Raw genomic sequence first — 25,314 nt, 5'->3', positions numbered from 1 at the left:
CTTTTAAACAGAGCTCCTTTACTTCCCAGCCTGCTTTTCTGTGCTTGGGACATGCCTCGTGCATGTGGCCTAGGGTAATGGTGAGGCCTCCTTCTAGGATGCTTGCAGTCTCCGCACGCTGCAGCTTGTAAACGTTTTTAATGTGGTCACTTCCCAGTTTTTCCTAATGTTGTTGCTGGTAAAGGCAAGTGTACTTCAGCATTAAGCCTGAAATTTGGCCAATTTTTGGGGAGATAGTGATACCAGTAAATCTTTATTATGTCATGGTCATTCTGGTACTTCGGATTTTGAGGGGGGGAAACAAAGAAAAGGAGAGAGCTGGAGCTGTGGAGCAGAGCCCTGCTCTTGCTCAGTGCCTCTCAGGGAAGGGTGGCATGGTGCAAGTTCCATCCTGCTGCATGTGACCACGTTGCAGCTGCCTGAACCTGCAAACAGAAGTGGGGTACACCAGAGTGGGTGACTCACAGGTCGGTGCATGGGTACAGCACTGCGTCTCACTGACTTGCCTCTGGTTGTCCAGGCTTTGGCTCTTTGATAAAGGCCATCTTTTTCTTTTATAGTTAAGCTAATTTAAATATGGGCACAATGATGTTACTCTTCTGTTTTCTGTGCAGAGCATGCCTCACGGATACACGATGTACAGCACTCAGATGCCTCTGCAGCAGCAGCAGCCTGGTGGTGTAGTGCTTTCCCCCAGCTACAACCCCCGAGCATACACGGCAGCTCATTCCAGCCCCACGCTGATGGAGAGGCTGCGGCAGATGCAACAGCAGCCCAGCGGATATATTCAACAGCAGGCCGCTGCGTACATCCAGCCTTTGACAGGCACTCAGCGGTGAGCTTCTGCAGTTCTCATAGCTGGTAACATTGCAGTATTTTAATGGCAACTTTGTTTAGAGATCTAAAGCTTTATTTAAAATAAAGTGTATTAATCAAAATGAGGTTAACGCTGGGTCTAATTAGCAATAAGTATGCCTTTCTCTCCAATTTCCCTGTTTTTTCCCTCATTTAATTTTTGTGTTAAGTTGGTCTTGGCGCACGTTCTAGCCCAGTTGTCCTGTGTGTTTGTAGAACATAAAAATTCATGTAAAGACAGCTGTTGGATCCTATTTCACTACACACATAGATATGGTATCCATATTATGCAAACACGTGTGTGGTATTAAACAATAAATATTCCCGGTTTACCAAAGAGTCTGTAGTCAAGAAAACACAACACCAACTTTGTAGTTTAACTAGCAATAGACAAATGAATTTTGCTTAAGCCTGAATAGACTAAATTGACTTCACTTCGGAAGTACAGCTGAGTTGCAGTGCCTATGAGAAACAGGAAAAATTCATTGGTAAAGAAATGCAATGAAACAGAAGGCAGATGAAGCAGGAAAGAAATCTGTAAAAGGGAGTGTTACCGAGTAAGCCGAGTGGAAAACTGGAGTTTCCAATTACTGTCTTGAATCAGATTTTTTTTTTTTCTTACAGTCTAGCATAGTCCAACTAACAGTCCAACTCGGCTCTTAACTGAATCAGAAATTTTGCCACTTTTAATTTCCACTTCAAGTAGACATGTTCAGTAGAGAGATTCCCCCAAAACAGGCTTAAATTAAAGGGGGGAGGGGGGGAGAACAGTAAGAATTTGCAAGGTCTGCCTCTGTACGCACTGTCCAGCAGTAGCTGTGATGGAGTATCTGCACAGCGCAGCGCTCTTCCCGTGTGCGGGTCACAGATTCATTGAAACAGCAGAGTACATAGATGTCAGTCATCACAAGGTGGTCTGGCCTGTCAGCAGAGCTTCAGTCCTGTCTCGCTGATCCCATGTAATTTATCCTGGAGTACCCCTGGTGAGCTCTGTTACCAAGTAGAGATATTCTTCTTTCTCTGCTTCAGCTCTAATTTGATCCCAAAACCGAAATCTCCTTTAGATGCTAAGTTCAGGTGTACTTAAACAACTTGCTCATCAGTTGCTTGTTGTAAGCAGAATATGAAAGTGTCGTGTATGTAGCTATGCAATTCTCCCTCAACTCTTGTTATTTTTAATTAAATCAGTGTTTCTGGAATTGTGAACATTACCATATGTTCTGCAGCAATCACTGGTTCCTTAACTTCCTTTAAATTCTTGCGAGCCTGGATATGTTAACAATATGCTCAATTTTGGGTATGTTTGCACCTCTTCAAAAAGTTTGGCCTTGACTTGGTTGACAGCCTTGTATGAAAACCTACAGGATGCCTTGCGTTAGGAATAAAGCTGCTAACCTGAATTGCCTTGTCTTTACTGTTTTAAACAGCTAATCTAAATTACGAGCTAGCTAACGTTTTTCCTCATGTATATCTTTCTGCTTTGTCAATGTTAATTACTCCCATAACATCCTAAGAAAGTGTTTCTTACTTGGTGTGCTTTTTCAGTATTTTAGGAAGTAAAAAGTCTTTATAATCAGTTTTAAATTCATGGTAGTGTAACTATGAGATGTTTTGGTTGGGAGAATGTTTTAGCTCTCATGTGGAATTCTTGCTTGAAATGTAGAAACTCATCACTCTTCCTAATAAAGCAAGAATTGAATGCTTGGATCTGTTCTTCTTGTTTAGAGGAATGTGTTATTACCTACATCAGTTACTGGGCAATAGTATGGTACGGCTTCTATTATGGAATATTGAAGTGTAAGCTGTATATAAGCTGTTATTTTTTTCCCCAATCAGATTGAGCCATCAGCCTTTGCAGCCAAATTCACTGGTTGGAGGGGGACTGGACAGTGCATCGACCGCAGGTCCTCATCCGACCCTGAACTCAGTACAGCTGCCTCCAGAGCCAATGAGACAGAGACAGCAGCAGATGCGACAGCAGAGACTCTTCCAGGTGAGGGACACAGCTGCACTAGAAGCCAGGGATATTTCAGTGCAGGAAGGGAGTGTAAACATCACTGTATCAGGTGATGGCGTTACACACTCGCTTGCATGTGTATTCAAGTCTAAAGCAGCAGAGCCTGGTGCTATCCTGGTGCTATAAACCCAAACTGCTTTTACTCAAGTGCAATAATTCATTGTTTACATTTGGGATTTCCAAAAGAGAGCTCTGGACATATATGTAAAATTCAGTACTTTCATTTTTCAAGACTGTAGAATGCCTCTGGAGAAGGTAAATTTGTGAACGGCCTAGCTGAATGTGCTGAGACAAAAGCAGTGGTTGTGCTCTCCCCTGTCTGGCCTTATAATATATACTGGAATTAAATCGAAGGGCTTGCTTCCTGTCTGGCCTACTTCCTATATTCTGATTTGATGATATATTTTTAATTTGGAGGTAAGTATCAGTTTATCAGCTAAATATGTAGGGCTTGGCACAGGGGAAGTAAATTACATTAAAAATCCTTCCCATGTCCCTTTGATGGTTGGAGTTATTTTCATGTTTTCATTTTAATGCAATAGCTATCTGTGCCAGTTCTTGTTGAACGACGATGTATTTTATCTAAATATTTTGACGTTGTAGTAAACTAAATATACCAGCTTTTGAGTATTTTTTTGTCTACTCAAAAGCTGGTATATTTAGTTGTCAGCCTTGGTGTGGCTGACGATGAAAGTGGAAAGCTGTGAGGCTAATCTCCCAAATGGGGCCTTCAGTAACCAATGCTGTAAGCGAGCCCAGATCCTGTGCTGGGCATCAGTCATGAGAAGCCATATTGCTTGGCTCGTAGTCATTCCCTGAGGTAGCGTGCGTGTCGTGTCACTTGGTTCAATGCCCATCTTCTTTCAGTTGCAGCAGCAGCAGCAGGGGCAGCAGCAGGCGCTTGGTCTCCAGCCCGTGCAACCGCAGCAGCCTTTGGTAAGCAGAGGCAACTGCCGGATATTTTGGGCAGGTGCGAGGGTAGTGACAGGGTGGGTTTTGTCACTTACAGAGATGGGCAGCGTGGCAGTCTGGGGAGAGGGTTTGTGTAAGCTTCCCCGCATCACCATCTGCCTGCCGGTGCTGACTCCATGGTGCCTGCAGTGCCATACTACCTCCACCGCTCTGAATGCCGTACGACCGTGTGCCCAGTGCCGGCGGCGACATGCTCATTTTGCCTGCATCCTGAGCTGGCCACAAGTTGTAGCTGTGATAACAGAGTGTATTAGCTGGGGTTTAACAGCCTGCTAGTGCATCCCAGTAGCTCCTGGCTGACTCCGACCATGGGCAGAGGAAGAGTGCATCTGTCCACAGAAGGCTGCGTAAATGTGTCCATCTTGCCAAAACATGGCAAGAGGTGGGTTATGCATGCGCTGAGGTGTCCTTGGAGGTGACCTCGCCTGCTGACCTCTGATGGGGAGGCAAGTGCAGCTTTGATCACAGGCCTTGGCAAGGAGGGCTTGTGCACTGCCCTGCTCAACCCCTGGCGCCTCTGCAGCAGCGTGTTTGAGTTCAAAGGTGCTCCTTCTAGGACTGGAGTACACGCTGCCTCCTGCACTTTCATGGTTCATTCACCAATTTAGTCACAACTGATACCAAAGTTGGGCCAATGATGATGAGTTGTTTTGGCTGAAAAGAGATTTGTGTTTGTGTAGAAGTTCAAACACTTCATTTCAACACCTCTTTGAAATTACACTTAGCAGTATTGATTTAAAACTAATGGTTAATATCCCAAACAATACAAATAACCACCCATAGCAGTTCTTTTGAGAGCTACTTGGGGATATAGTTACAAAATGGGTACCGGTGCTTTTCTAATTCTGTACATCTCTTCTCCATCACCAGTAAAATAAGACTGCCCAGACTAACTGCCCTAAGTCTCTTTATGTGAATTCAAAGGGGGGGAAAAATCAGATGCTTTAAAGTCACCTCAGTCTTGCTCCTAGTGCAGCATAAATAAATGACTTTTGAAAATCTGATACAGAACGAAGTGCTGTAAGCCCCACTTAGGGACTTTTTTCTGGGGGTCTAAAGATGCCATTTAGTAGTCCCAAAGCAGCAAGCTAAGGTAAATTAACACCTTACTGCTGCAGGAATTCATTTTTCCTGTTTATGCTTGCTGTGCTATGCATTTTTATAAGTGATATCCTCATTAATATATCATAGTAATAATAAATAGCCCTTGCTAACTTTAAAAACTTGATGAGAAATCTGTAGTTGCTGCTGATACATATAAATTGGTGGCTTTTTCTGTCTTTGCAATATTTTGAAGTGAAAGCAGGATAACGTATACGATTGAGGCTACTTGTGGAACTAATTTTTGCTGTAACACTAAGAAAAGCGTTCACTTGAAAATGTGAGGTGCTGGTGGTTGGCATTTCTCCACCTTGCCGTGCTCGTGCTGTGTTTGTGCAAGCATCCGCGCTCCCTCCGCTCCCTCTGGCGTCGGCTGCGGATGCTGGCAGCTCCACTGCTACCAAACTCCAGTCCCTGCCTTAAGTCATGTCACAAGTGACTGTTAGTGACTTCAGGCCTTTGATTTTTAGGTTGTACTGCTAACATGCTGGGGAAAAAATGGGTTTTATTGTTTGAAGATCCTTTTAAATTAAATTGTTAGTCATAAAACAGAGCTACATGAAGACAACTGTACAAACAAAATTGTTTTTGAGACATTCCTTTATGCTGAATTGCAGCCTTTTATAGCTTAATGTATGATTTCACCAAATCACTATCGCTACCAAGTAATTTTTATGGACATGTCCACTGAATTTACAATGTCATTATGCTTGTTTCCTGTGTCTGGGCAGTTTTTTCAGATATATTTAAGGTAGTTGAGGATAACTAGAAAAAGTTTGCTATAGAAAAATGGAGATAATACAGTAATGCTGAAATCGCTAGCTTCCGAATTTAAAAGCATTAGTCAACGTGATCTGATAGAGAAACTCAGGCGGCTTGTAAGTGCAAGAGTAAGGATAAATGAAAGGTGTTTATCTGATAGCTATTGAAAGATCATTTTCATCCATTTTTGAGTTTTTCTTAATAGTGTTTGTATCTTGAACAAACTGCGTGTGAAAGACTGTCACGGAGGCAGAGCACCTGCCTGGCTGCAGGCTCCTCTTCCAGCACTTAGCACAGCAGAAAGCTTTCCGTGTGTTGGTTTCATGTCCCCAAGAAACCCTGGTGTGGTTAATGCTTTTGACTAACGTCAGCATTTACTAAGGACTGTTAGCCAGAAGATTACACAATGTATTTTAAGTGAAGTATTTGGTTTCAGAAAGGGAAAAGATGCTGAAGTCTTGTAAAACGCTGAAACTCTCTTCAGTAAGCAAAAGGTTTCACTGAAACAAAGCATGGGCGTTTTCTGTAGCACCTATTAGAGTATTGAATAACTCCATTTTTATTCACCACATCAGGTTTTCAAACTCGTCAGGTGTATTGTATATCCTTGTGCAGAAGCACAAAAAATCACTTAATTAGAGGCACATGCATTTTCAGCAAATCTAATGAGAAGGAAAGCTCCAGGACTTAGGAAACAGATCCAGAGAGCTTAGAGGCCCTGAGGATAAGACAGACAGTAAATGGTGAAGGCTTGGTTTGGTTTGTGCTTGCTAGCATAGCGGTACCTCATTCATCATGATTTCCCTCCCAGGAGCAGGTAAGTATGACGGAGTTGGGCCATCAGCTCTCTGTCCTCGGGAGTCTGAGATAGCTCATGCACAGCCGTTTTTCTTTCATACGGGGGACGCGTTTTCCAAGGGAAGAAATGCTTCTTGTATACGCAGACCTTTGGCTCTAGAAGTACCCATCCCAATGGTACACACACAGACAGTCTGTGTCAGGTCTGTCTGCCATAATTCAGTAGCGTGGTGTGCAATATATTGAGTACTCTGACATACAGGTAGATGATCAATAGAAGTTGTTAATAGAGAATTATTTTCTTCTGAATGACAGCCAGAAGCATGGAAAGCAAAGCGGTGCTTGTTCTCCTACCCATCCTTACTTGAAAAACAGACTTCATGGGTCAGATAGGTAGGGAATAATGCATGCTGTCAGGTAGACCGATTAAAGACTAAATTCTGCTTTGATGCAAGTATAAATAGGGTGCCAATTTGTGAAAGTCAATGCATATTGGGTCAGCTGTCCTGGCTGGGCTCCCTCCCAGTTTCTTGTGCACCTCCTCGCTGGCGGAGTATGGGAAGCTGAAAAGTCGTTGACTTAGTATAAACACTGCTTAGCAACAGCTAAAACATCGGAGTGTTATCACATTATTCTCATGCTAAATCCAAAACACAGCACTGTACCAGCTACTGGGAAGAAAATTAACTCTATCCCAGCTGAAACCAGGGCAACGCCCAGGGTACTTTCAAAGTGGTTGAAGTCATGATTTAATTAATTAACAGCAGATTTCTTTGGAAGCTTTTTGTGTCTAATCCCATTGTGCTTAATGCCATGGACTGGAAGGGCCTTGTCTTAGTCCCTGTGGGCTTAGGGTAAGGATCAGAATGATGATTATTTTGCTCAGTGGAGGAGTTGGCCCAGTTGGCTGGGCACTGATCTGTCTCCCGTTCCACTGGAGCCAAGAACTACAGCTACAACCCTGTAGTTACAACTGTGCAGCTACAACCCTGCAGCTGGTGTGCAGCGCAATGAACGTCTGCTTTGTGCTCATCCTTCTTTTTATCTGAAGTGCCATTGCCCTGGGAAAAATATTTTTCGAGAAGCTTCTTTTGACTATGATGCTTCAGCCACATGTGTGTTAAAATGCTAAAAAGGCTGTTAATTTTGATTTGCAGTTTTGATTTGCCTTGTCTTTGAACAATGTAGACAGTAAAGCTGCTTAGAGTGACTTGCAGGATGAACGCTGACCTCTCCAGAGGTGGAAAAGACAGAGACTGACTCTGTCCCTTGTGTCTGTGATACTTGTAACACAACTGGAAACGCGTGAGATTTCAGAGAATGAAGAGAACAAATGTTGTGTGAGTTACAAGTGTGCTCCACGTGTCCTTACTGTGCTGTTAAAATCCGGTCAGGATCTGCTGTGGAGGCACGCCTGCCTGCCTGCCTTCTGCTGTCCCCTGTCAGCAGTTGACGGGGCAGCACAAGCTGAACACTTCTGCAGTTACCTGACGTGGCACTCGCGCTGTGCGTATTTCTTTCATCTTCCATGTTTCTTTTGCAGTTCCCAAGGCAAGGCTTACAACAGACACAGCAGCAACAACAGACAGCGGCGCTGGTCAGGCAGCTCCAGAAGCAGCTCTCTAGTAAGTGTGTGTGTGCATAGATGTACATAAATGTATATTTGAATATGGAATTATCTTTCTGCAGGTGTTCTGCCTATTTAAATGCTGCCACATATATATGTAAATAATTTACCTACTGACAGCTGGTTACCCATCCCAGTAGTGGTGTGATACCAAAATTCTGGTGCTAGTGCATCCCACGGATTTCTGTTGGTCTCGAGAAGCCCGAGTCACTGGGCTGGTGGCCCAGTCACAATTTGCTGCGTGTTTTCTCCCATCGCTTCCATAGTCCCACCGCAGGTGAAGTCCCCGAGGAAATTAGCACCCCTTGCGTGCATTAGATAGGTATATAGGGGAATGTATTGACCGTTGTTTGCTACTGCTGCATGAAACACAGGTATTTTTCTGTATTTCTGTAGAGTACAGTCATGAGGCACAAACACTTCCCTTTGCTTTATCAACCAGGTAACCAACCACAACAAGGAGTGAACCAGTACGGGCATCCTTCACACTTCTAAATCAGAGATGGAAGGGAGACGTCATGTTACGTTTGCACTGAAGAACAGAACATTCAAAATCCAATGCACTAGTTATTGCTAGAAAGCAAACTTTAGTTTTCTTCTCTTATTATTTCAGTAATTATTTTTCGTGCTGCAGTTGATGTGAATATGTAACAAGGTGGGTTTTTTGGGTTCGGGGATTTTTTTGCATTTAACTAGATTTAAATGTATGGACTTGTGGGCCTATTTGAAGAATGTTATTGCAGATTTTATGAATTTGGTGCTTTTTAGGTCCTGTTACTTTTAAAGAGGACAAAGAATGCTGGATTTATTTATTTGTGGGAAACACTGTGTGTGTGTGTGTGTATGTTTTTTGTTGATTTTTTTGTTGTTTTTTTTTTTTTTTAAAGAACTGCACTGGACCAAACTACTGAACTGAAAGGCACTTCCGATTTTGGCATAAAAGTTAATTTGTTCATTAAAATGTTCACCTCTTTCTTTGTTGGTAGAACAAGCATCAATTTAAATTGTTTATTTGACTGTAATTTTCATATGCACTTTATAAAGTTCCTTGTTTAAAGTACCAATTTTCTCTTGCTCTCATTGTGGTAAGAAGGTGCTGAAGTGGGTTTATTGCTTGTATTAGAACTTCTTAAAGTTTATATTAAAAGCCACAATGTAATGTTAATAAACCTACTAGAAGTAGCAGTGTTTCATATTTGGTCTTTTTGATGTAACGTTCACTGGTGATCAATTCTAAAGGAGTGCACGACATAGTAACAAGGATTGAACAGTCAAAACAGGTTTTGCTCTGCTCACGCAGGGAAATCTCTAAGTCCTGGTAAAGCCTCACAGGAAACGAATCTCCGTGTCTCGCTTGATGCCTTCAGTAACACATCTCGTACCAGCTTTCACAAAGTGAGGGTGGAAAAGCCACCAAAGTCCTTTCTGCGGTTTCAGCGCTGCCGTAGCTGACAGCTCTTTGTACTGAAGTCACCCTAAATGAGTTATTCCTGTTACCTGCGTGTGCTACCAATGTTGTACAGTAAGTATTTCAAATTCCGGGTTTGAGTCTTGATGGCTGGGTGAGTTTCAGCGGTGTAATGTGTTACGTATTATCAGCGGAGGGCAAAACCACAAGTAAATTATAAATCACAATTACTACAAACAAATGGTTATTATTCAAACCTGTTCAAATATGCCATAATTTTTCTCGTTTTAGAGTTGAAAAAACAGAATAAATTTATTACTATTTTATGTAATTTAGGAGTTAGTCTATACAATTTTTATTTTTTTCTAAATGCATTCATTTTGAAAGTGGAACATGCAGGGTATTTAAAATATACATAGGAATATTTTTCCTTGTTTTGTATTAACTCAATTTGCTTAATTTACCGTACAAAGAGTTTATAGATGGTATCATAGTCGGGTGTTCTGTGGGGAGGGGGGAAGACTGCACTGCACAAGCTTCAGAGGACTGTGGGAGGCAGTGCGGCCAGCTAATGAAATAATACTACACGGAAATCTGTAGAGAAGTAAATTTTGATTGGCTTTTACAATAGTCAGGTAAGTCTTGCTCATGTCAAAATTATTTCTGTTCAGTTTTCTTTAAGGAGGTTTACTGTTCTTCATAGTAGCTAAAGCTATTATGGATATTAACCAGTGAGACTCATGTAATCCAACCGTTTTGTGGCTACTGCTCCATCAACACTGTGGAAGGAGGGAACGCGCACACAGCAAACTCTATGAGGTTGACATTAGGAAATGATCCAACCAGCACAAAAGCAATCCCAGCTGAGGTTATAGTCTTAAATAAAAAAAATCTAAAAATCCCCAGGTTGATTGTGATGTGGTTAAATTGAGGTAGAATCTGCATTTAGCTCTTGGCACTTGAATACTTTCTCACTGACGAGTGTCTTGTGTGCTGATCAACTGCTGCTGAGAGATGTTAGTGCAAGTGGTTCAGATGCTGCTGTCACGTTAGCACAGAGGAGTTTCATTGCGGACCCTTCTTCTAAGTGGTAGATCGTACAGGCCCAAAAGAGACGTGTTACCGTTCTTGGATTTTTTTATTATTTTAAATGGTGTAAAGAGCTGGAATTGTTCACAAGGCAGGGGATGGCTATGCTGAACCCTTCATACATCCATCAGAGACTCTAATGGATGAAAAAACCACTCTCTTCCAACAGCCCTGGCTTCAGCCGTGCGGCCTCTGGTCCACTGCAGCGGGATCAGGCAGTGCCGGGCGCCGCTGGCTGCGGGACTAGCTGGGACTGCAGGGACAGCGCAGTTTCTTCCACGATATGCGTATGTCCTGAATTTGCAAATTTAAGGGGAAAGGCTGCATTGCATGTATTTTCACCCCTCTATCCTGACATTAATCTCTCTCTTAGGAAGCAAGAAAGAAACTCTGAGCTGTAGTTACTGCCTTAACCTTTTAAAGATTTATTTGACCAGTTCAATCCGTGATTCATTAGTGTGAAATGTGTAGGTAACAATTTCCTACCACTGTGAAGGCATTTTTCCCTCGTGTACAGAAAGTTGCTTCTTAGACCTGTCTACTGAATTGAGAAATCAGAATTCTAAATTTATATGCAAATTGATGCAATTGTTTTCTAGTGAGAAATTTTTAAAAAATGCTGTTGTGACAGTAGGAAAATGATACCAAGCTAGAGTGTTTCTACATGTGCTCCGTACACTTTTTCTAAACAGCGCTAAACAGAGCTTACTCTCTCATTTAAAAATGAGAACAAAGTTGTTCTCTATGTGTCATCCCAAAGTTTTGCAAAAAAGACTGTGTGAAACAGAGCTGTATTATTAGAAATGCTTCACTACTTGTTTCACCATTGACTATTTACTAAAAAAACATACTAAATATTCAAACATATTAAGAAGGTAATCTGCTGCATGACAATAAAATCTTTGGTTCTCGGATACTCTCGCTTTATGTGATCCATGCTCATGATAGTCATACGAGGTGGACAATATTAAACTAATACGAAAAAGTCTATCCTTTACTGAAGACCTCTAAGCACGTTTCCAGAAAAGTAATTTTATTTGATATTCAATGTTTGCTGGCAGAGCAAAAGTGCCTTAAGTTTGTTTTTATTTAAGTCTGTTTAATCACTGAAAGAACCAATGCTAGATAATAATGCTAGATCTAATTCTCCCCAAGCCTTTCCTCGCTCTTTTTTTTTTTTTTTTGCACGGTCATTGCAGACTGAATACTGTAAATGTATTTAGGCACTTACATGCCTATGGCTGCCTTTGATTAAACTTATTCCAAGAATGAACTCAGTCCAGCTGTAGACTTTGTTAACAATCATCCGCGCTGTATTTCTTATTTCAAATGACGTGAACGTATGTTACTGTGAAATCGCTGCCAAGATGGTTCTTCGCTGTGCACTTGTACGCGCCAGAATCTGAGGGTCGGGGATTCTGGATGAGTAATGTCCCGTGGGGATGAAGCAGTTCGCTCCCAAACGCTCGGCCTTGGTTACCTGTAGAGAGTATTGAGTGGTCAGGTAATTCCCAGGTAATTTCTGGTTTTGGTATTCCCAGCGCTATGCAGTGGAGCTGAACTGCTGCACCAGGCATCGTGTGTATGGTCTGCGGTGGTCTGTTCGTAATCCTCGGGGGATAGGCTACAATAACGACAGGAACAGTTATAGAGGAATCTCCGGCATTGTTGTGGGCCTTACACACGTAATTTCCTCGGTCGTGAATGGCGGCTTCTCGTATAACCAAAGTACCGTTTTCCAGCAGTATGTATTTCCCGTTAATCTGCGGTCGATCCAGCACGTAGCCACCTGGCAGAGTCCACGCTGTATTTGGTTTGGGACTCCCATCAGAGAGGCAGTGAAGCGACAGTGACTCCCCGCTAATGCCCTTCACTGGCCCCGCTGGGTGAGTGAGAATATTGGGCTTCTGGCCAACCTCCAAGACGATCAGCTTTTCAATATAGCCAACTTTATTCCTGGCAGCACAGCGATACTTCCCTGCTTTGTCTCTGCCAGGATTGTAGATGGTGAGGGTGCCGTTGCTACCTGTGAGAAACTGGGAAGTCTTGATGCCGTTGGAAAACCACGTGCCATTAGGCAACATCCAGCTTATGTCAGGTGGAGGGTTTCCGTCCACAGAACAATTCAATGCGGTAGTTTTTCCAGGTCTTGCTATTATTTTTTCATTGAATGGATTTTTAAACATCGGTCGCCTTAGCATTTCTAATACCTCCAGCTGCACCACCAGCATACTCTCTCCCCCATCATTACGTGCCACACAGATAAAATCTGCTGTGTCAGAAGGCCTTATGTTCCGAATCTCGAGTGTCCCATTTTTGTGTACTACAATCCTGCTCCCATAATACGGAGCTGTTAGGAAAATATTATCAGGCATGATCCACATAATCTGAGGTGGAGGTGTCCCTTCTGCCCTACAGTCGATTTGTTTCTTTGAATGCCTCACTGCCGTCACTTTCATGATTGTTTTGTTCACATATAAACCGTTTATCATAGGTGGTTTAGCAACAACATCCAGTTTATACAATTTTGTATCATCCCCTCCAGGATTACGAGCAACACACATATACTCCCCGGCATCCAACAGTTTGACTTGACCTACTGATAGAGACCCATTGACGTGCAGGAAGTGTCTGGCTGTTGACGAGGAGATCATGTCGCTGGAAGGTAGCAACCAGAATATTTTCGGCTTGGGTTCTCCAGCGGCTTCACAGTCCAGTAATGCCGTATCTCCAGCTTTCACTTTAATGTATGTCTTGTAATTGTGCTTTATCTGAGGGGCTGCCATGACGACCGTGATGCGTATCTTCATTTCATCTCTTCCCAGTGTGTTTTGAGCGTAGCAGGTATAATCTCCTCCTTCTGTTACTCCAACTTTGTTGAGATACAGAGTTCCATTGTCAAAGAGGACGTATCTGCGAGACCTGCGTCCACTGTCGTCTGCCAGCATTGCATTATTGATCACCGTCCCATCTGGCAAACTCCAGGATATTTCTGGTGCGGGTGACCCAGAGGCCTTGCAGTCCACTTTGAAATCTTTCCCGTATGGCACCAGTTTCTTGAAATACTGTTTCTGGTCAATCTTGGCTGGTTTCATTGTGATGCTGACTTTCATCAGTATCAGATCATCTCCAATTTTGTTTCTTGCGACACACAAATAGTCACCTGCATCCTTTTCAGTAACTGCCTGAATAACCAAAGATCCGTTGGGGTAGACATGGATTCGACTTCCCATTCTGTTGTGGGGGGAGAAACGGGAAAAGAATTATGGAACAAAACGCTGGAGGCGAATGCTGAGCACTGAAAGTGACTGACAGTGTTAACAGCACAACAGGATACTTGTTGCGGTTTAACCCAGCAGGCAGCTGAACACCACACAGCCCTTCACTCACTCCCCACCCCACCCCCCAGCAGTGGGATGGGGGAGAGAATTGGAAAAAAAGTAAAATTCGTGGGTTGAGATAAAGACAGTTTAACAGGACAGAAAAGGAAGGGAAAATAATAATAATAATGATGATAAAAGAATATACAAAATAAGTGATGCACAATGCAATTGCTCACCACCTGCCAACCAGCCAGTTCCTGAGCAGCGGTCACCGCCCCCCGGCCAACTCCCCCCAGTTTATGTACTGAGCATGACACCACATGGTATGGAATATCCCTGTGGCCAGTTTGGGTCAGCTGTCCTGGCTGGGCCCCCTCCCAGCTTCTCGCTGGCAGGGCGTGAGAAGCTGAAAAGTCCTTGACTAGTGTAAGCACTGCTTAGCAACAGCTAAAACATCGGTGTGTTATCAACATTATTCTCATCCCAAATCCAAAACACAGCACTGTACCAGCTAGGAGGAAGGAAATTAACTCTATCCCAGCCGAAACCAGGACAGATACAGAAGCTCTCTCCACAGGCACTGTGTCCACATCACCCGCAGACCCAGTGGGTTATAACCTGATGGAGCCGCCGCTTTTGTTGTTACGTGGATATGCACGTGCTCGCTGACTCTATGTAGGTGCGCAAAGCTGCACGATGCTGCCTCTGCCTTCCTGAAAACTGTTCTGTGAACAAATGAGCCTGTTGACTCTTACGTCCCTCATCCTGCCAGCCTCTGCTCCTCTCCCTCACGCTTCCTTCCCCTCGCAGACAACCCGCAATACTTGCCCCCGGCCAGAGGCAGCTGTCAGTGCTGCTGCACGTTGTCCAGAACGACACGTGGCACTGAGTGATTACTCTCTGGTTGCCTTTCCTGCAGCAGGGCACGGACTTGATCTCCCTCAGCCCAGCTGCAAGTTCTCATGAGCCTGCTAGGAACGACCTGATGTGGACCGTCTCTCCCAAAGCAAAGGTGAAGTGTTACTGTGGGAGGGGCTGTGGGGGGGGAGACCCTCAAAGGTAGACTTGGCAGAGACCACAGAATCCTCTTCCTCCTGAGTCCTACTTCGCAAATCTCTTGTAAATAACTTTTCCTCCTATAAAACAACCAAAATTCAGCCAATGTATGATTAACATCAGTTTCCTTAATTCAAACAAGACTTGTATCCATTTTGGTAAGACCTCACACACTTACGACCATTGATGTGGTCTGTTATTAGATGTGTAATAACAAGCCATCACCACGGATGTTTCACCACTGTTAAACATTTAAAAGTTAATTTAGTTCATAATGTATTGTTTCAGTGATGTAACAGTCACTTATATGAGCACCAGAGAAGACAGCATTTGAAGTTTCAAAAAGGGGGGGGGTGGAAGACTCCTACCTGTGCCACTGGTCAACAACTGCCTTAGAAGGTAACCTCCAGATGATCCTGGGCTTTGGCTCCCCAGTCGCTGTGCAGTTCAGAAGCAACTTATCCCCAAAATTCAACTGAGTCATTTCTTGAGAGGCGGTAGCTATTTTTGGAAGCGTGTCTCTGTGTTCCACCACGAGGCTCACCACCCTCCTTTCCGAGCCAGTCGAGCTTGTGGCTATGCACTCGTAATTCCCGCTGTCAGAAGGGACGATGTTGCTGAGGTGGAGGGTACCGTTGGAGAACAGGAACAGCTTTGCATTTACAAACTGCAGAGGCTTCACCACTGTGCCATCAAAGAGGACCCAGTGGACAGTGGGCTGAGGATTCCCTTTCACGGTGCAAGGGAGTTTCAGATTTTCCCCCATCATTCCTTCAACACGTTGTCTCTTCTCTTCCAGAATAGCGGGAGGTGCCGCAATGACCTGCAGTTTTACAACCAGCGTGTCAGTGCCCGCTGGGTTTTTAGCCATGCATGTGTAGAGGCCCCTGTCATAAACAGTGACTTCCTTGATAATTAAAGTGCCGTCTGGTTCCACGTGAACTTTGTTATTTCCTGCGGAAGAGTTGGAGACGTGCGTTTTATTTGCTAGAACCCACAAGACGGTGGGCGGAGGCCTGCCCTCAGCTCTGCACTTCACTGCCACGGGCTTTCCGGAGTGAGCGGTGAGGAGCTGCCACCTGCCACCAATGATGCGGGGCGGGTAGGCCACTACCGACAAGGTGACCAGGAGCCGTGCTGCGCCATGCAGGTTGGCTGCGGTGCACAGGTACTGCCCACGGTCCTCCAGGCCTGCCCGGGCGATGGAGAGCGTGCCGTTGGCAAACACCATCCATCTGCCGTCGCCTCGGCTTTCCAGGGCGTCGGTCCCTAGAGAAGTAAGGGGACAACAGTGCAGCACGTCAGAACCTCTCTCTTCTGTTTCTTTTTACTCAGTTGCTGAAAGCACTTTCCCTGTCCTGGTCTGCTTTGCCCAAATAACCAAGACACTACTGATAAGAAAGAGAGAAATAGTAGTATTTTGCATATACAGTGACAAAGCTTTAAAGTAAAAACAGAACTTAGTCCTCAGTAGAGACAAAGTTTGGATAAAACAGATGGGGCTTTACATATTCAAAAATATTTTGGCATAGCTTTAACTTGATTTGATGGTTTGTTACCAATAACAAGATTTTTCTTTTCACTTGTCTCACTGTTCTGAAATAGCAGGTAACATACAATAAATATTGAAATCTTCTCACAATAAGCACAGAATTATAGTTAAATATAGATTTTTTTTTTTAATTTTCCTAAAGAACTGTTTCATAATTAGCAGTAAGACACTCCAGCAAGTGTGCTGGGATATCTTTCTTTTTCACTGTTTCAAAGTTCATCTTTTCACTGATATTTCATAGTACTCTTAAATTAAGCAATACTTGAGTTTGGCACACAAAACATCTGCCAAATACAAGACTATAACAGAAGGCAAATTCTAGAGAGGTTTATCAAGCATACCTGACGATATCTTGGTCCACTGTATTGTTGGACGGGGGTTACCAGTAGCTTCACAAGGAATAAAAGCATCTGAATTAGCTAGCACAGTAAAAGCAGCTAATTTTCCTCCAATTATTCTGGGCTTTGCGAAATGATTTCTGCTTAAAGAGTCCATGGCTATAGGATTGTTGGTGGTAGTTTCTCGATCTCGTCTCTTTTCAGACCAGCCTTTGACAGAACTGTCCTTGTCCCTTCCCCCCAGAGGAGCATACGGAGTCACGACCTGCGATGGCTTCAGTATGGTCAGTGTGACAGTTAATGGGTTGCCTCTCTCTGTGACTTTAGCAGAGGACTTCTGCCAGAATTTGATTTCACCCCACGGAGGCGAGGTGGTTCTTGCAGTACGTGCAGGTGGCACAACTGCTCTTAGGGCTGGCAGTGGGGTGGGATGCTTAGTGCTGGGAGGAGAGATGTCTCTGGATGCAGCAGGAGCTCTGGTACTTGACTTGGTTCTTGCTGGGAATGTGGGCTGTGCAATGTTGTTTTCTTGAATAACTCTCTCTTCCATTTTCGGGTGTGATTTTTCACCTGCCGTTGTGGTGGCTTTGATTTGCTGAGCAGGTTCTGACCCAGATGTTGCACAGACTGTGGCAGGTCGCGCGCTTGTGGCACTGAAAGGCTTTGAAAGCAGTGGTGTGGTTTGGATTGGTGTGGTGGGGCTCTGAGCAATACGACTCTTGGGTGGTAATGTGGCTGACTGGATGTTCCTCCGTGTGACAGGGGTCACTGATGTCTGCGCGGCTGCTGCAGGCACGTGCCGAGATGCGTCTGGTGTGTTAAGGATCCACAGTGCTGGCATTTCTGTCGCTAAGACTGCGCTTACGCTCTCACAGAGAGGTTGTGCAGATGTAAGACTTGTAGGCATAGTTAATGATTTAACTGTTGTCACGACAGCTGTGGCTGTATTCACCGATGGAATTGCTGCAGTGCTCTGGCCTGCAGTCGTGCTTTGTGAAGTAGGTATTTTAGGGGGCCTCTTCCTCCTCTGACCTCTCTTTCTTCCCACTCTGAATGTTTTACTTTTGGTGATTTTGTTGTCAGTTTGAGGAGTAATAATAGGTATAACTGTTGGCTTCAAACTTGTTACATGCATTTCTTTGGTTGCACTAGTTGCAGGATTAGAGTAAGACTGCAGTTTTGCAGTGGGAAGATGTTCTTCTGACTTACCGTTGCCATAACGAATGGGTTTGTTTAAAGACAAGAAACCACTGCTGTGATTCCCACCTGTTGACACAGGCGTAAAGTGCAAAGGAGACATTTTGGACATAGACAATGCTGCCGTCGTTTTAGGAAGCATGGTCGATACCTCTGTTGATAGAAACATGTCTGTCTGTTGTTTCGGTAGCTTCTGAAGAAGGACCTCTTTTTGTGCACCATTTCCAAAGAGACGTTCCCAAGTAATTTCTCCTCTTTGGGAATTTTTTGCTGAGGTTCTAGGCTTAATGCTGGGTGAGACTGATTCAAGGGTAGAAGATATCTTAGTGCTTATGGTACGTGTAATTTCTGTCGTAATATGAGCTGTATGGATTGCCGTTGTTGGTCGTCTGATACTAAAAGGTTGGCCTCTATCAGTATCTGTCTGAAGTGGAGCACTGGTCTCTAATTTCCATTGAGGAGTATCTTGAGTGCCTTTTGTAAATAAAGGCATGACTGTTGTAGTGGCTTTTTGCCTTGCACTAGCTTTGTTCTCCTCTTCCCTGAGGAATGCTGTGTTTTGACGAGTACCCGCTGGGTGCTCCAATGGCATATTCATGGTAGAGGGGGAGGACAGGGGTGCTTCTGGGCTAAATGGATTGATGGAGCTGCTTAAATTATTTAAGGTTGGTAAATTTGATACATATTTCATATTCAGTTGAACATCTGCAGCCGCAGCTGTACTTCCTCTGACAGATCCTGGCCTCCCAAAATTGTATCTGTGCTCTTTCATACTTGGAATATGCCCTGGTCTAACAATTCGTCTCCTACCAGAAATTTTCCTTCGTCTTCCATATTGCTGCTGGGCCTGGGGTGTCCGAGTTGTAACATCCTGAATAATCTGAATTTGCTGATGAGTAATGAAAATTGAGTCCAACGGCGGCTTAGGAGTTACTGGTTTCTGAGTACTATGAAAATAAACGTGACCAAATTCAAGACTTGGTTCACTGACTGTCACTACAGATATCTGATGATCTGTTTTGGTGGAAATCTTATCAACAGACTCAGCAAAAACATGTAGCTTGTCCACTGCGTTTTGGGAAGTTACAGACTTGCTGGTGTCTGTAACGTCTGTCATAGATACAGATTTTAAATGCTGGTTATTACTTTCCCCAGAATATACCAACCTTTGCCCAGCAGGGAAGAGTGTAGATGTTCTACTTGCTCCATTTGATACAGTTGATTGTTTTATACCATTTGCTGATATTTGACTTAAATCAGATCTTTCCCATGAGTTTGTAATTGTAGGTTTTAGATATGTTTGTGGCTTTCTGCTGTCAGATGACACAGACTGTGAAAAAGGAGAGGGTAGGGGAGTTACTGCCTCTGCAACCAGAGGAGAGGTTTTCCTAGCAGGGGTGTTACTGGTGGTCCACTCAGGCCCTGCAGTTATCACACTTTCCATTGCTCTCTCCAGAGCAGATACGGTGGCTGTCTCTGTTACTGGTATCATGAATTCTTCTTCTGGAGATATGAGGTCACCCGATGTTTCCTCCTCATCCCCAGGTACTTTTGAGAACTTGCGGATCTGAATAGGTGGTTTTGTTGCAACTTCTCCTCGTTTTTCTATCAATGTCGAGTTCCTCTTTGTTTTTTCCAAAAAGGCTGCCCAGCGCTGCGGATCGACTCTCCTGGCTGAGGAAACAAACTGTCTTCTGTGTCCTCTAAACCGCCTGCTTATTTTGTCCCTGTAGTGCCTGGAAGTCATTTTCCCGTAGCTGTTCCTTTTATGTGCAGTCTGTGCGACCCGATTCCTGGATGCTGAGGCACCAGATCCCCGATTAGCTGTCAAGGTAGTTAGAGTAGCTACAGGATGTTTCTGTCTTGTAGCAGAGGCCAGCATTGCATTGCCAGAGCCGTCGCCCTCTTCCCATTCTCCCACAGCTACATGCTTTTTCTTTAGAGTGGTTTCGTCCTTTCTGACTAGCACTTGGAAAACCAAAAGATCAATGCCATACTGGTTGGCTGCAACACATCTGAAGTAGCCACTGTCTCGCTCTGTTACCCCTTGTATTCTCAAAGTACCATTGTCAAAAATATGTTTGTTTCTTGCAGAATGATGAAGAATCACATGCTCAGGTAACACCCAGCTAATGGCAGCATCTGGAACAGCAGTGGATGTACAGGGAAGGTAGAGCGTGCTGCCAACAAATGTAGAAAGTTGGGCTCCATTTACACTGTTGTGTTCCACGTAAGGATCGACGACAGTAATTCTGAATGTGAGAGTATCTGCATCGTTGTAATTTGTGCCTATGCAGTGATAAAGCCCAGTATCAAAAGTATCAGCTGTCCGTAACGTGAACGTTCCAGTTTTAACTACTATGATTCTTCCATCCTCACTGATATAAGGAGCTCTAACTTTGCTTCCATCAGCCAATATCCACTCTACTGCAGGAGCTGGTTCGCCAGTTGCTTGGCACTCCAGTTCTACGGTCCCCCCGACTAAAACAGTGTGCTCCGTTTGTGTTTTGTTGTTCCTGGAGATGATGGTCCAGTTATTTCTCTCCTGTTTTTTGTCAGCACTGGGTAAAATAATCTGAGCATCTGTAAAGTATTGGATGTGCAATGTGTTAAGCGTGGTTGCTGTCCTGTCTAGCTGTAATGCCACTTTGCTTTGCATTAACCAAGACGGTTCAGCTCTCAGTTCAGTCTCTATATTGGTAAAAAGTTCATCTTTTTCAGAGTAGATTTGTTTATATTTGTAAAAAGGCATGTTAGTTGCTAGGACATTCCTCTCCAGTTTTAAGGGAGAATTACTGTACAGTGCCAGTATGCTCCATAGCTGCTGAATATGTTCATAATCAATGCCACACACAAGAAATGCTGAGAATGACGTTTTGAGTACTGTACTGTTGCCATCTTTGTCAAATGAGATGGGAGACATTTCTTTAGGTTTTTGGATGTTGCAAACCAAGTTACCTCGACTTCCTGCTTGGTCAGTCATGTTCAATACCATGGATCCTATAGGAGCTATGAAGTCCTTGGGAGATACGGAACTGAAATCCCCATCATCTGGTACTGTGAGGTTTTTAACTTTCAGGGAGTCATGTATGGCTGGCTTAGTGCAGGTTAAAGATGCAGAAGGAATATCCACTAAGCTTTTCCCTTTATGATTTTTGGGACTAGCACAAACTGGGCATTGCTGAGCACCAGAACTTCTGTCTTTTTTGCACTTTGTAACATCTGAAGGGGAGAAAAATGCAGTAAGCTTTTGTGATGCAATTTTTAGCATTGATAAAGACATATAGCTACCAGCAAGTTGTTCTCTTGAATAAAATATTAACAAAGTTTATCTTGAAGTAACCTACGAAAACCTAAAGTACCCTACGAAAACCTATGAATTTTCTCTGATGAAACTGCTTAAGGACTATTGCTATGGCAGCTCAGAATGGCGCCCTTCTGTCCCAGTGGTTTTACACCGTGCAAGGAGGGCTCTGCTGTGGTACCTGGCCGTAGCTTTGTTCTGAGAGACACAGGCTCTTGCACTTTGGGGGTAACACTACGCTATCGTGTGCAACCTCTACTCAGGGCAGCAACAGAGAAAGTCCTTGAATCCCGTTCCTTATTTCTCTTTGGAAGAGTCGAGTGCAATGTGGCCTTCGCTCTTGCCAGTTACATAAAAATTAGCTTCCTTATTCCCTGTGGATTCTCCTGGTGCACAGAAGCTTTGGACTGGCCAAGGAAAACGTTCCATTAAGGAAAGCTGCACTTGGGAATGGGTTAAGACGACTAGAGTCATTTAATCTGGGAAACGGAATGGTATTAATCTGTTTATCCTGATTACATGCACCTACAAAAATCCTGTCTTCCAGCTTTTTCTGGGAGAATAAATAAATAAAGGAAAAAATTACCTTTATCAAAAAGAATAAGATGCTATAACGTGATTAAAAAGCATAAACAAAGTCTTCAGCTCACCTGGTCTCTCTTTTGCCCATTCTGCAAACCACTGTAGATTGCAATCACAGGACCATGGGTTTCCATGAAGGTAAATGCTCTCTAGCTCAGACATGTAGGAAAACATTTCTTGTGGTAGTGAAGTCAACACATTGTCAGACAAATATATGTGCTTCATGAAGGATATTTTAAATACCTGGCTATAGCGCAAGGTGACAAAAGTATCTGGATGCAGCTGCTTAAGTAAATTTCCTTCCAAGTGGACCAACCTCAGTGATGTGAGTCCATAGAAAACGTTGGGATGTACAAATTCAATTTTATTGTGGTCCATATGCAACCGTACCAAGCTCTTTAGACCATAAAAAACATCTTGCTGAAGTACTCTGACCTTGTTATAACTCATTTTTAAGACCTGTTGATGAAAAAGTAGTAAGTGTATAATATTAACCCATGTTATATTGTCGTAAGACTCCTAACAAATTTTGATTGATGGTTACTCTGTGAAATGAAAGTACTTCACCAGACCAGTAATGCAAGTGATTGGAAAAACTTAGTAGGAGGAATTATTTTTAAATGCAATGTTAGTTGCAGGAGTACAAGGATGCCTTCTTGTTCCACAGTCCATCAGGGTGACACTTCTGCAGCCACATTTACAAAACGCAGTGACTAAAACACAAAATAAAGCAATGCTTATTTCTCATTCAAAAAACCCCAATTAAACCACGCTTATGAAAAGGGCAAGCAGAATTTGACCATAAACTGTGGTAGTGATTTTTGTTCCAGCCAGTGTTATGACTGGCTGGATGCATCTGTATAAAGATGCGTGCTACAGTCTATTTTGTTTGATGTTTAACCAACAGAACTGCTAAGTGTGTCCCCAGTTTCAGGATTCGTGTCACGTGAGATGTGTACTTGCCAAAACTCAACTCTCAGGTGCTATTTTGTTGCTGACAGGTTAAAAGTCAAATTCGTAACTATGAGATGAACAGATCTGGCATATTGCTGAAGTATTAAATATGGTACCCAAGACAGCCTTTTTGTTGTTACTTTTCCTGCTAGAATTATATTGTTACAGTCACGAATGCTGTATTTTGAAAATTAATGAGGAGAAAAAGTACAAAATCACAATAACGTGCAAGTTTATTTTATCTGCCAAATATAATTCCATTAAAACTATCTATAACTGTGTTGCCGTCTTGCTTGTTGATGAGGGAGGAAAAGCTGTACAACTCCATAAAGCTTATTTTATTAACTCAGCTGCAAGGAGTTAACAAGCAACCTTTCAGGCACAGAACTCCCCTTTGTGAGGGTTAATGAAACCTGAAGACCTGTATGCTCCAAAGCGTGTCTGCTTTCTGCCTTTCCCTCCCACCCCCACCCCCTAATCCTCTAAAACCAGCAATTGAGCCAATACCGTGTTTTCTGTCTGAACAGTTCAGGTGTCTCATGTTCTTGGTTCATCACAGCTACAACATTATTACTTCTCTAGAGCAGTTAATAACAGCTCTAGATGGAAATTTAGCTAGAGAATAAGTGTTACCTGTACATCGAATTAGTTGGGAACGGTTGTTCCTAAATAATCATGTAAGTAATGCTTTATATATGAATGTCCACATCGCACAGTGAGATACTGAGATAGCTCCAGAATCCCTGTATGACACCGTACATTTACTAATTTTTACAATATACATAAATATAGGTAATATTTTATAAATACGTAATATTTCAGTTAAAGAACAAAACAGGCATCGAATACTACATTTTAAAAGTCCACAAATATATGTTAAATTATAAAACCAAGGAACTGTAGTTTTTTTAAAGCATTAAAATGTTTATATGTAATATGTTCAGTTTCTGTTCAGTAGGAGCCTTTTTTAAACGAAGGATAGAAAGGGACAGGACTATACTGTACTGAAGGGAAAGGGAAACCTGGATGGAAAACAATCCTCAAAAAAAAAAAAAATATTGACTAACAAATTAACTAAAGACAAGTTTCCTACCACAGATGCAGTACTCAGAGCTCTGCAATCTTTCTCTCTCATGTGAAAGAGAGTTTCAACTGCAGTTGCCCGTTAAGATATTGCTGACAGGTATCTACCAATATGTTCATCACATTCTTTGAACTGTACCTGAATGCCCACCTGGGAAGGCAAGACATTTCCCGTTAGGATTCTGTATCTTGAAGGCCCTCGTCTGTCACGTGGATACAATAAGAAACAGGAAACCAAAATGCTACAGACCGCTGCTCTGCTTCCATTTATCAGTATTACTGCATTGTTTAAAAGTCATAACAAAAATTAAGACTAGGTCATCTCCTACATTTAGTTCTTACCTGTAATGAATATAAATCACTGAACACCTTATCAGGGATTGTATTTATCTCATTGCTGTGCAGCATCAGTAACTCCAGTTTCTCCAGGCCAGAAAAATCTGTTTCCGTCAGTTTAAGCAAGCTGTTGTAACTGTAACAAACATTTCATCCCAGACCTGGGTTTAGTCAAACAGCTAAACTTCACAAGTTTTAAAACAAACAAACCAACCAACCCAAAACAAAAGAACAACTCTTTGGAAATGCATGAAGGTAGACAGCACTTCTGGTTGCTACGGTGAAATTTTAAGTCATTCCTTCATGTTAGCACAAAATTTGGTAACTTTTCCAGGGCAGCTTTCTGAAGACTGTATTCACAGTGGATAGTGAAAATAACTTCAACAATGTGCAGACAAGAATGCCAGTTTTGGGCTTCAGTGTTGAAGAGCAAGGAGCTCCTGTAATGGTAGAGCTTGGTGACACATTGATGCCTCTTTCAATCGAGGGCTTTCCCAACACTGCGGTATCACAGAGAGGTCCATGGACAAAAGAGAGCCTCCTTTGCTGTCCACTGAGAACTAGGTAAAACCAAGGGTACTGGGGTGTGACCTTCCTCCTGGGACCTGAATGATGACGGCTGTGGCTAGGCCATGGTGCAGGTGGGTTCTGCAGAGTGTCTTGCAGTCCCTCCCCGGTCCTTGGCTGGACTATGCTGTCCGCCCTTTTCAGTTGTACATCTTGAGTTTTATTTTCACTCCACGGGTGTTCAATGGTGCACACTACTTGTTAATGCAGACATAGCCTCAGCCTCCCCTGATTTCCATGAGCATACATACAGTATGGATAGTCTAGGCTGGATTTAAACGGGGAACCAAAAATGAAACAGAGCGCCCTTCAAGTGAGAGCTGCACTGCTACAGGAGGTTTGACCAGCGGTCGTATCTAAGTCTAGCTAGCATGAGTATTGACAGCGGTGATG

General features: G+C 43.2%; 2 protein-coding genes across 2 annotated transcripts in view; one reads left to right on the top strand and one right to left on the bottom strand.

Annotated features, from left to right (window-relative positions):
- Positions 1-8,662, top strand: part of MED12L (mediator complex subunit 12-like) — a 148,172-nt gene extending 139,510 nt beyond the window's left edge. The window contains exons 36-41 of the mRNA XM_009333967.1: positions 615-835; positions 2,692-2,848; positions 3,740-3,808; positions 6,522-6,524; positions 8,049-8,130; positions 8,575-8,662. Of these exons, the coding sequence (XP_009332242.1) occupies positions 615-835; positions 2,692-2,848; positions 3,740-3,808; positions 6,522-6,524; positions 8,049-8,130; positions 8,575-8,627 (585 nt within the window). The 3' untranslated portion in view covers positions 8,628-8,662. The remainder of the gene's footprint in view (positions 1-614; positions 836-2,691; positions 2,849-3,739; positions 3,809-6,521; positions 6,525-8,048; positions 8,131-8,574) is intronic.
- A 3,292-nt stretch (positions 8,663-11,954) lies between these two features.
- IGSF10 (immunoglobulin superfamily, member 10) lies at positions 11,955-24,426 on the bottom strand. The gene is made up of 6 exons (XM_009333962.1): positions 24,361-24,426; positions 22,050-22,440; positions 19,561-21,317; positions 16,902-19,509; positions 15,377-16,277; positions 11,955-13,863 (listed from the first exon to the last, which is right to left on the bottom strand). The coding sequence occupies exons 1-6, from the start codon at positions 24,424-24,426 to the stop codon at positions 11,955-11,957; spliced, it is 7,632 nt and encodes a 2,543-aa protein (XP_009332237.1).
- Positions 24,427-25,314: the final 888 nt, after the last annotated feature.

This window comes from Pygoscelis adeliae, unplaced genomic scaffold (genome assembly GCF_000699105.1).
Source record: "Pygoscelis adeliae isolate BGI_AS28 unplaced genomic scaffold, ASM69910v1 Scaffold241, whole genome shotgun sequence".
In the NCBI taxonomy this organism is placed as follows: domain Eukaryota; kingdom Metazoa; phylum Chordata; class Aves; order Sphenisciformes; family Spheniscidae; genus Pygoscelis; species Pygoscelis adeliae.
The sequence above is the reverse complement of the archived record's forward strand: the minus strand, read 5'-3'. Positions and strand labels throughout refer to the sequence as shown.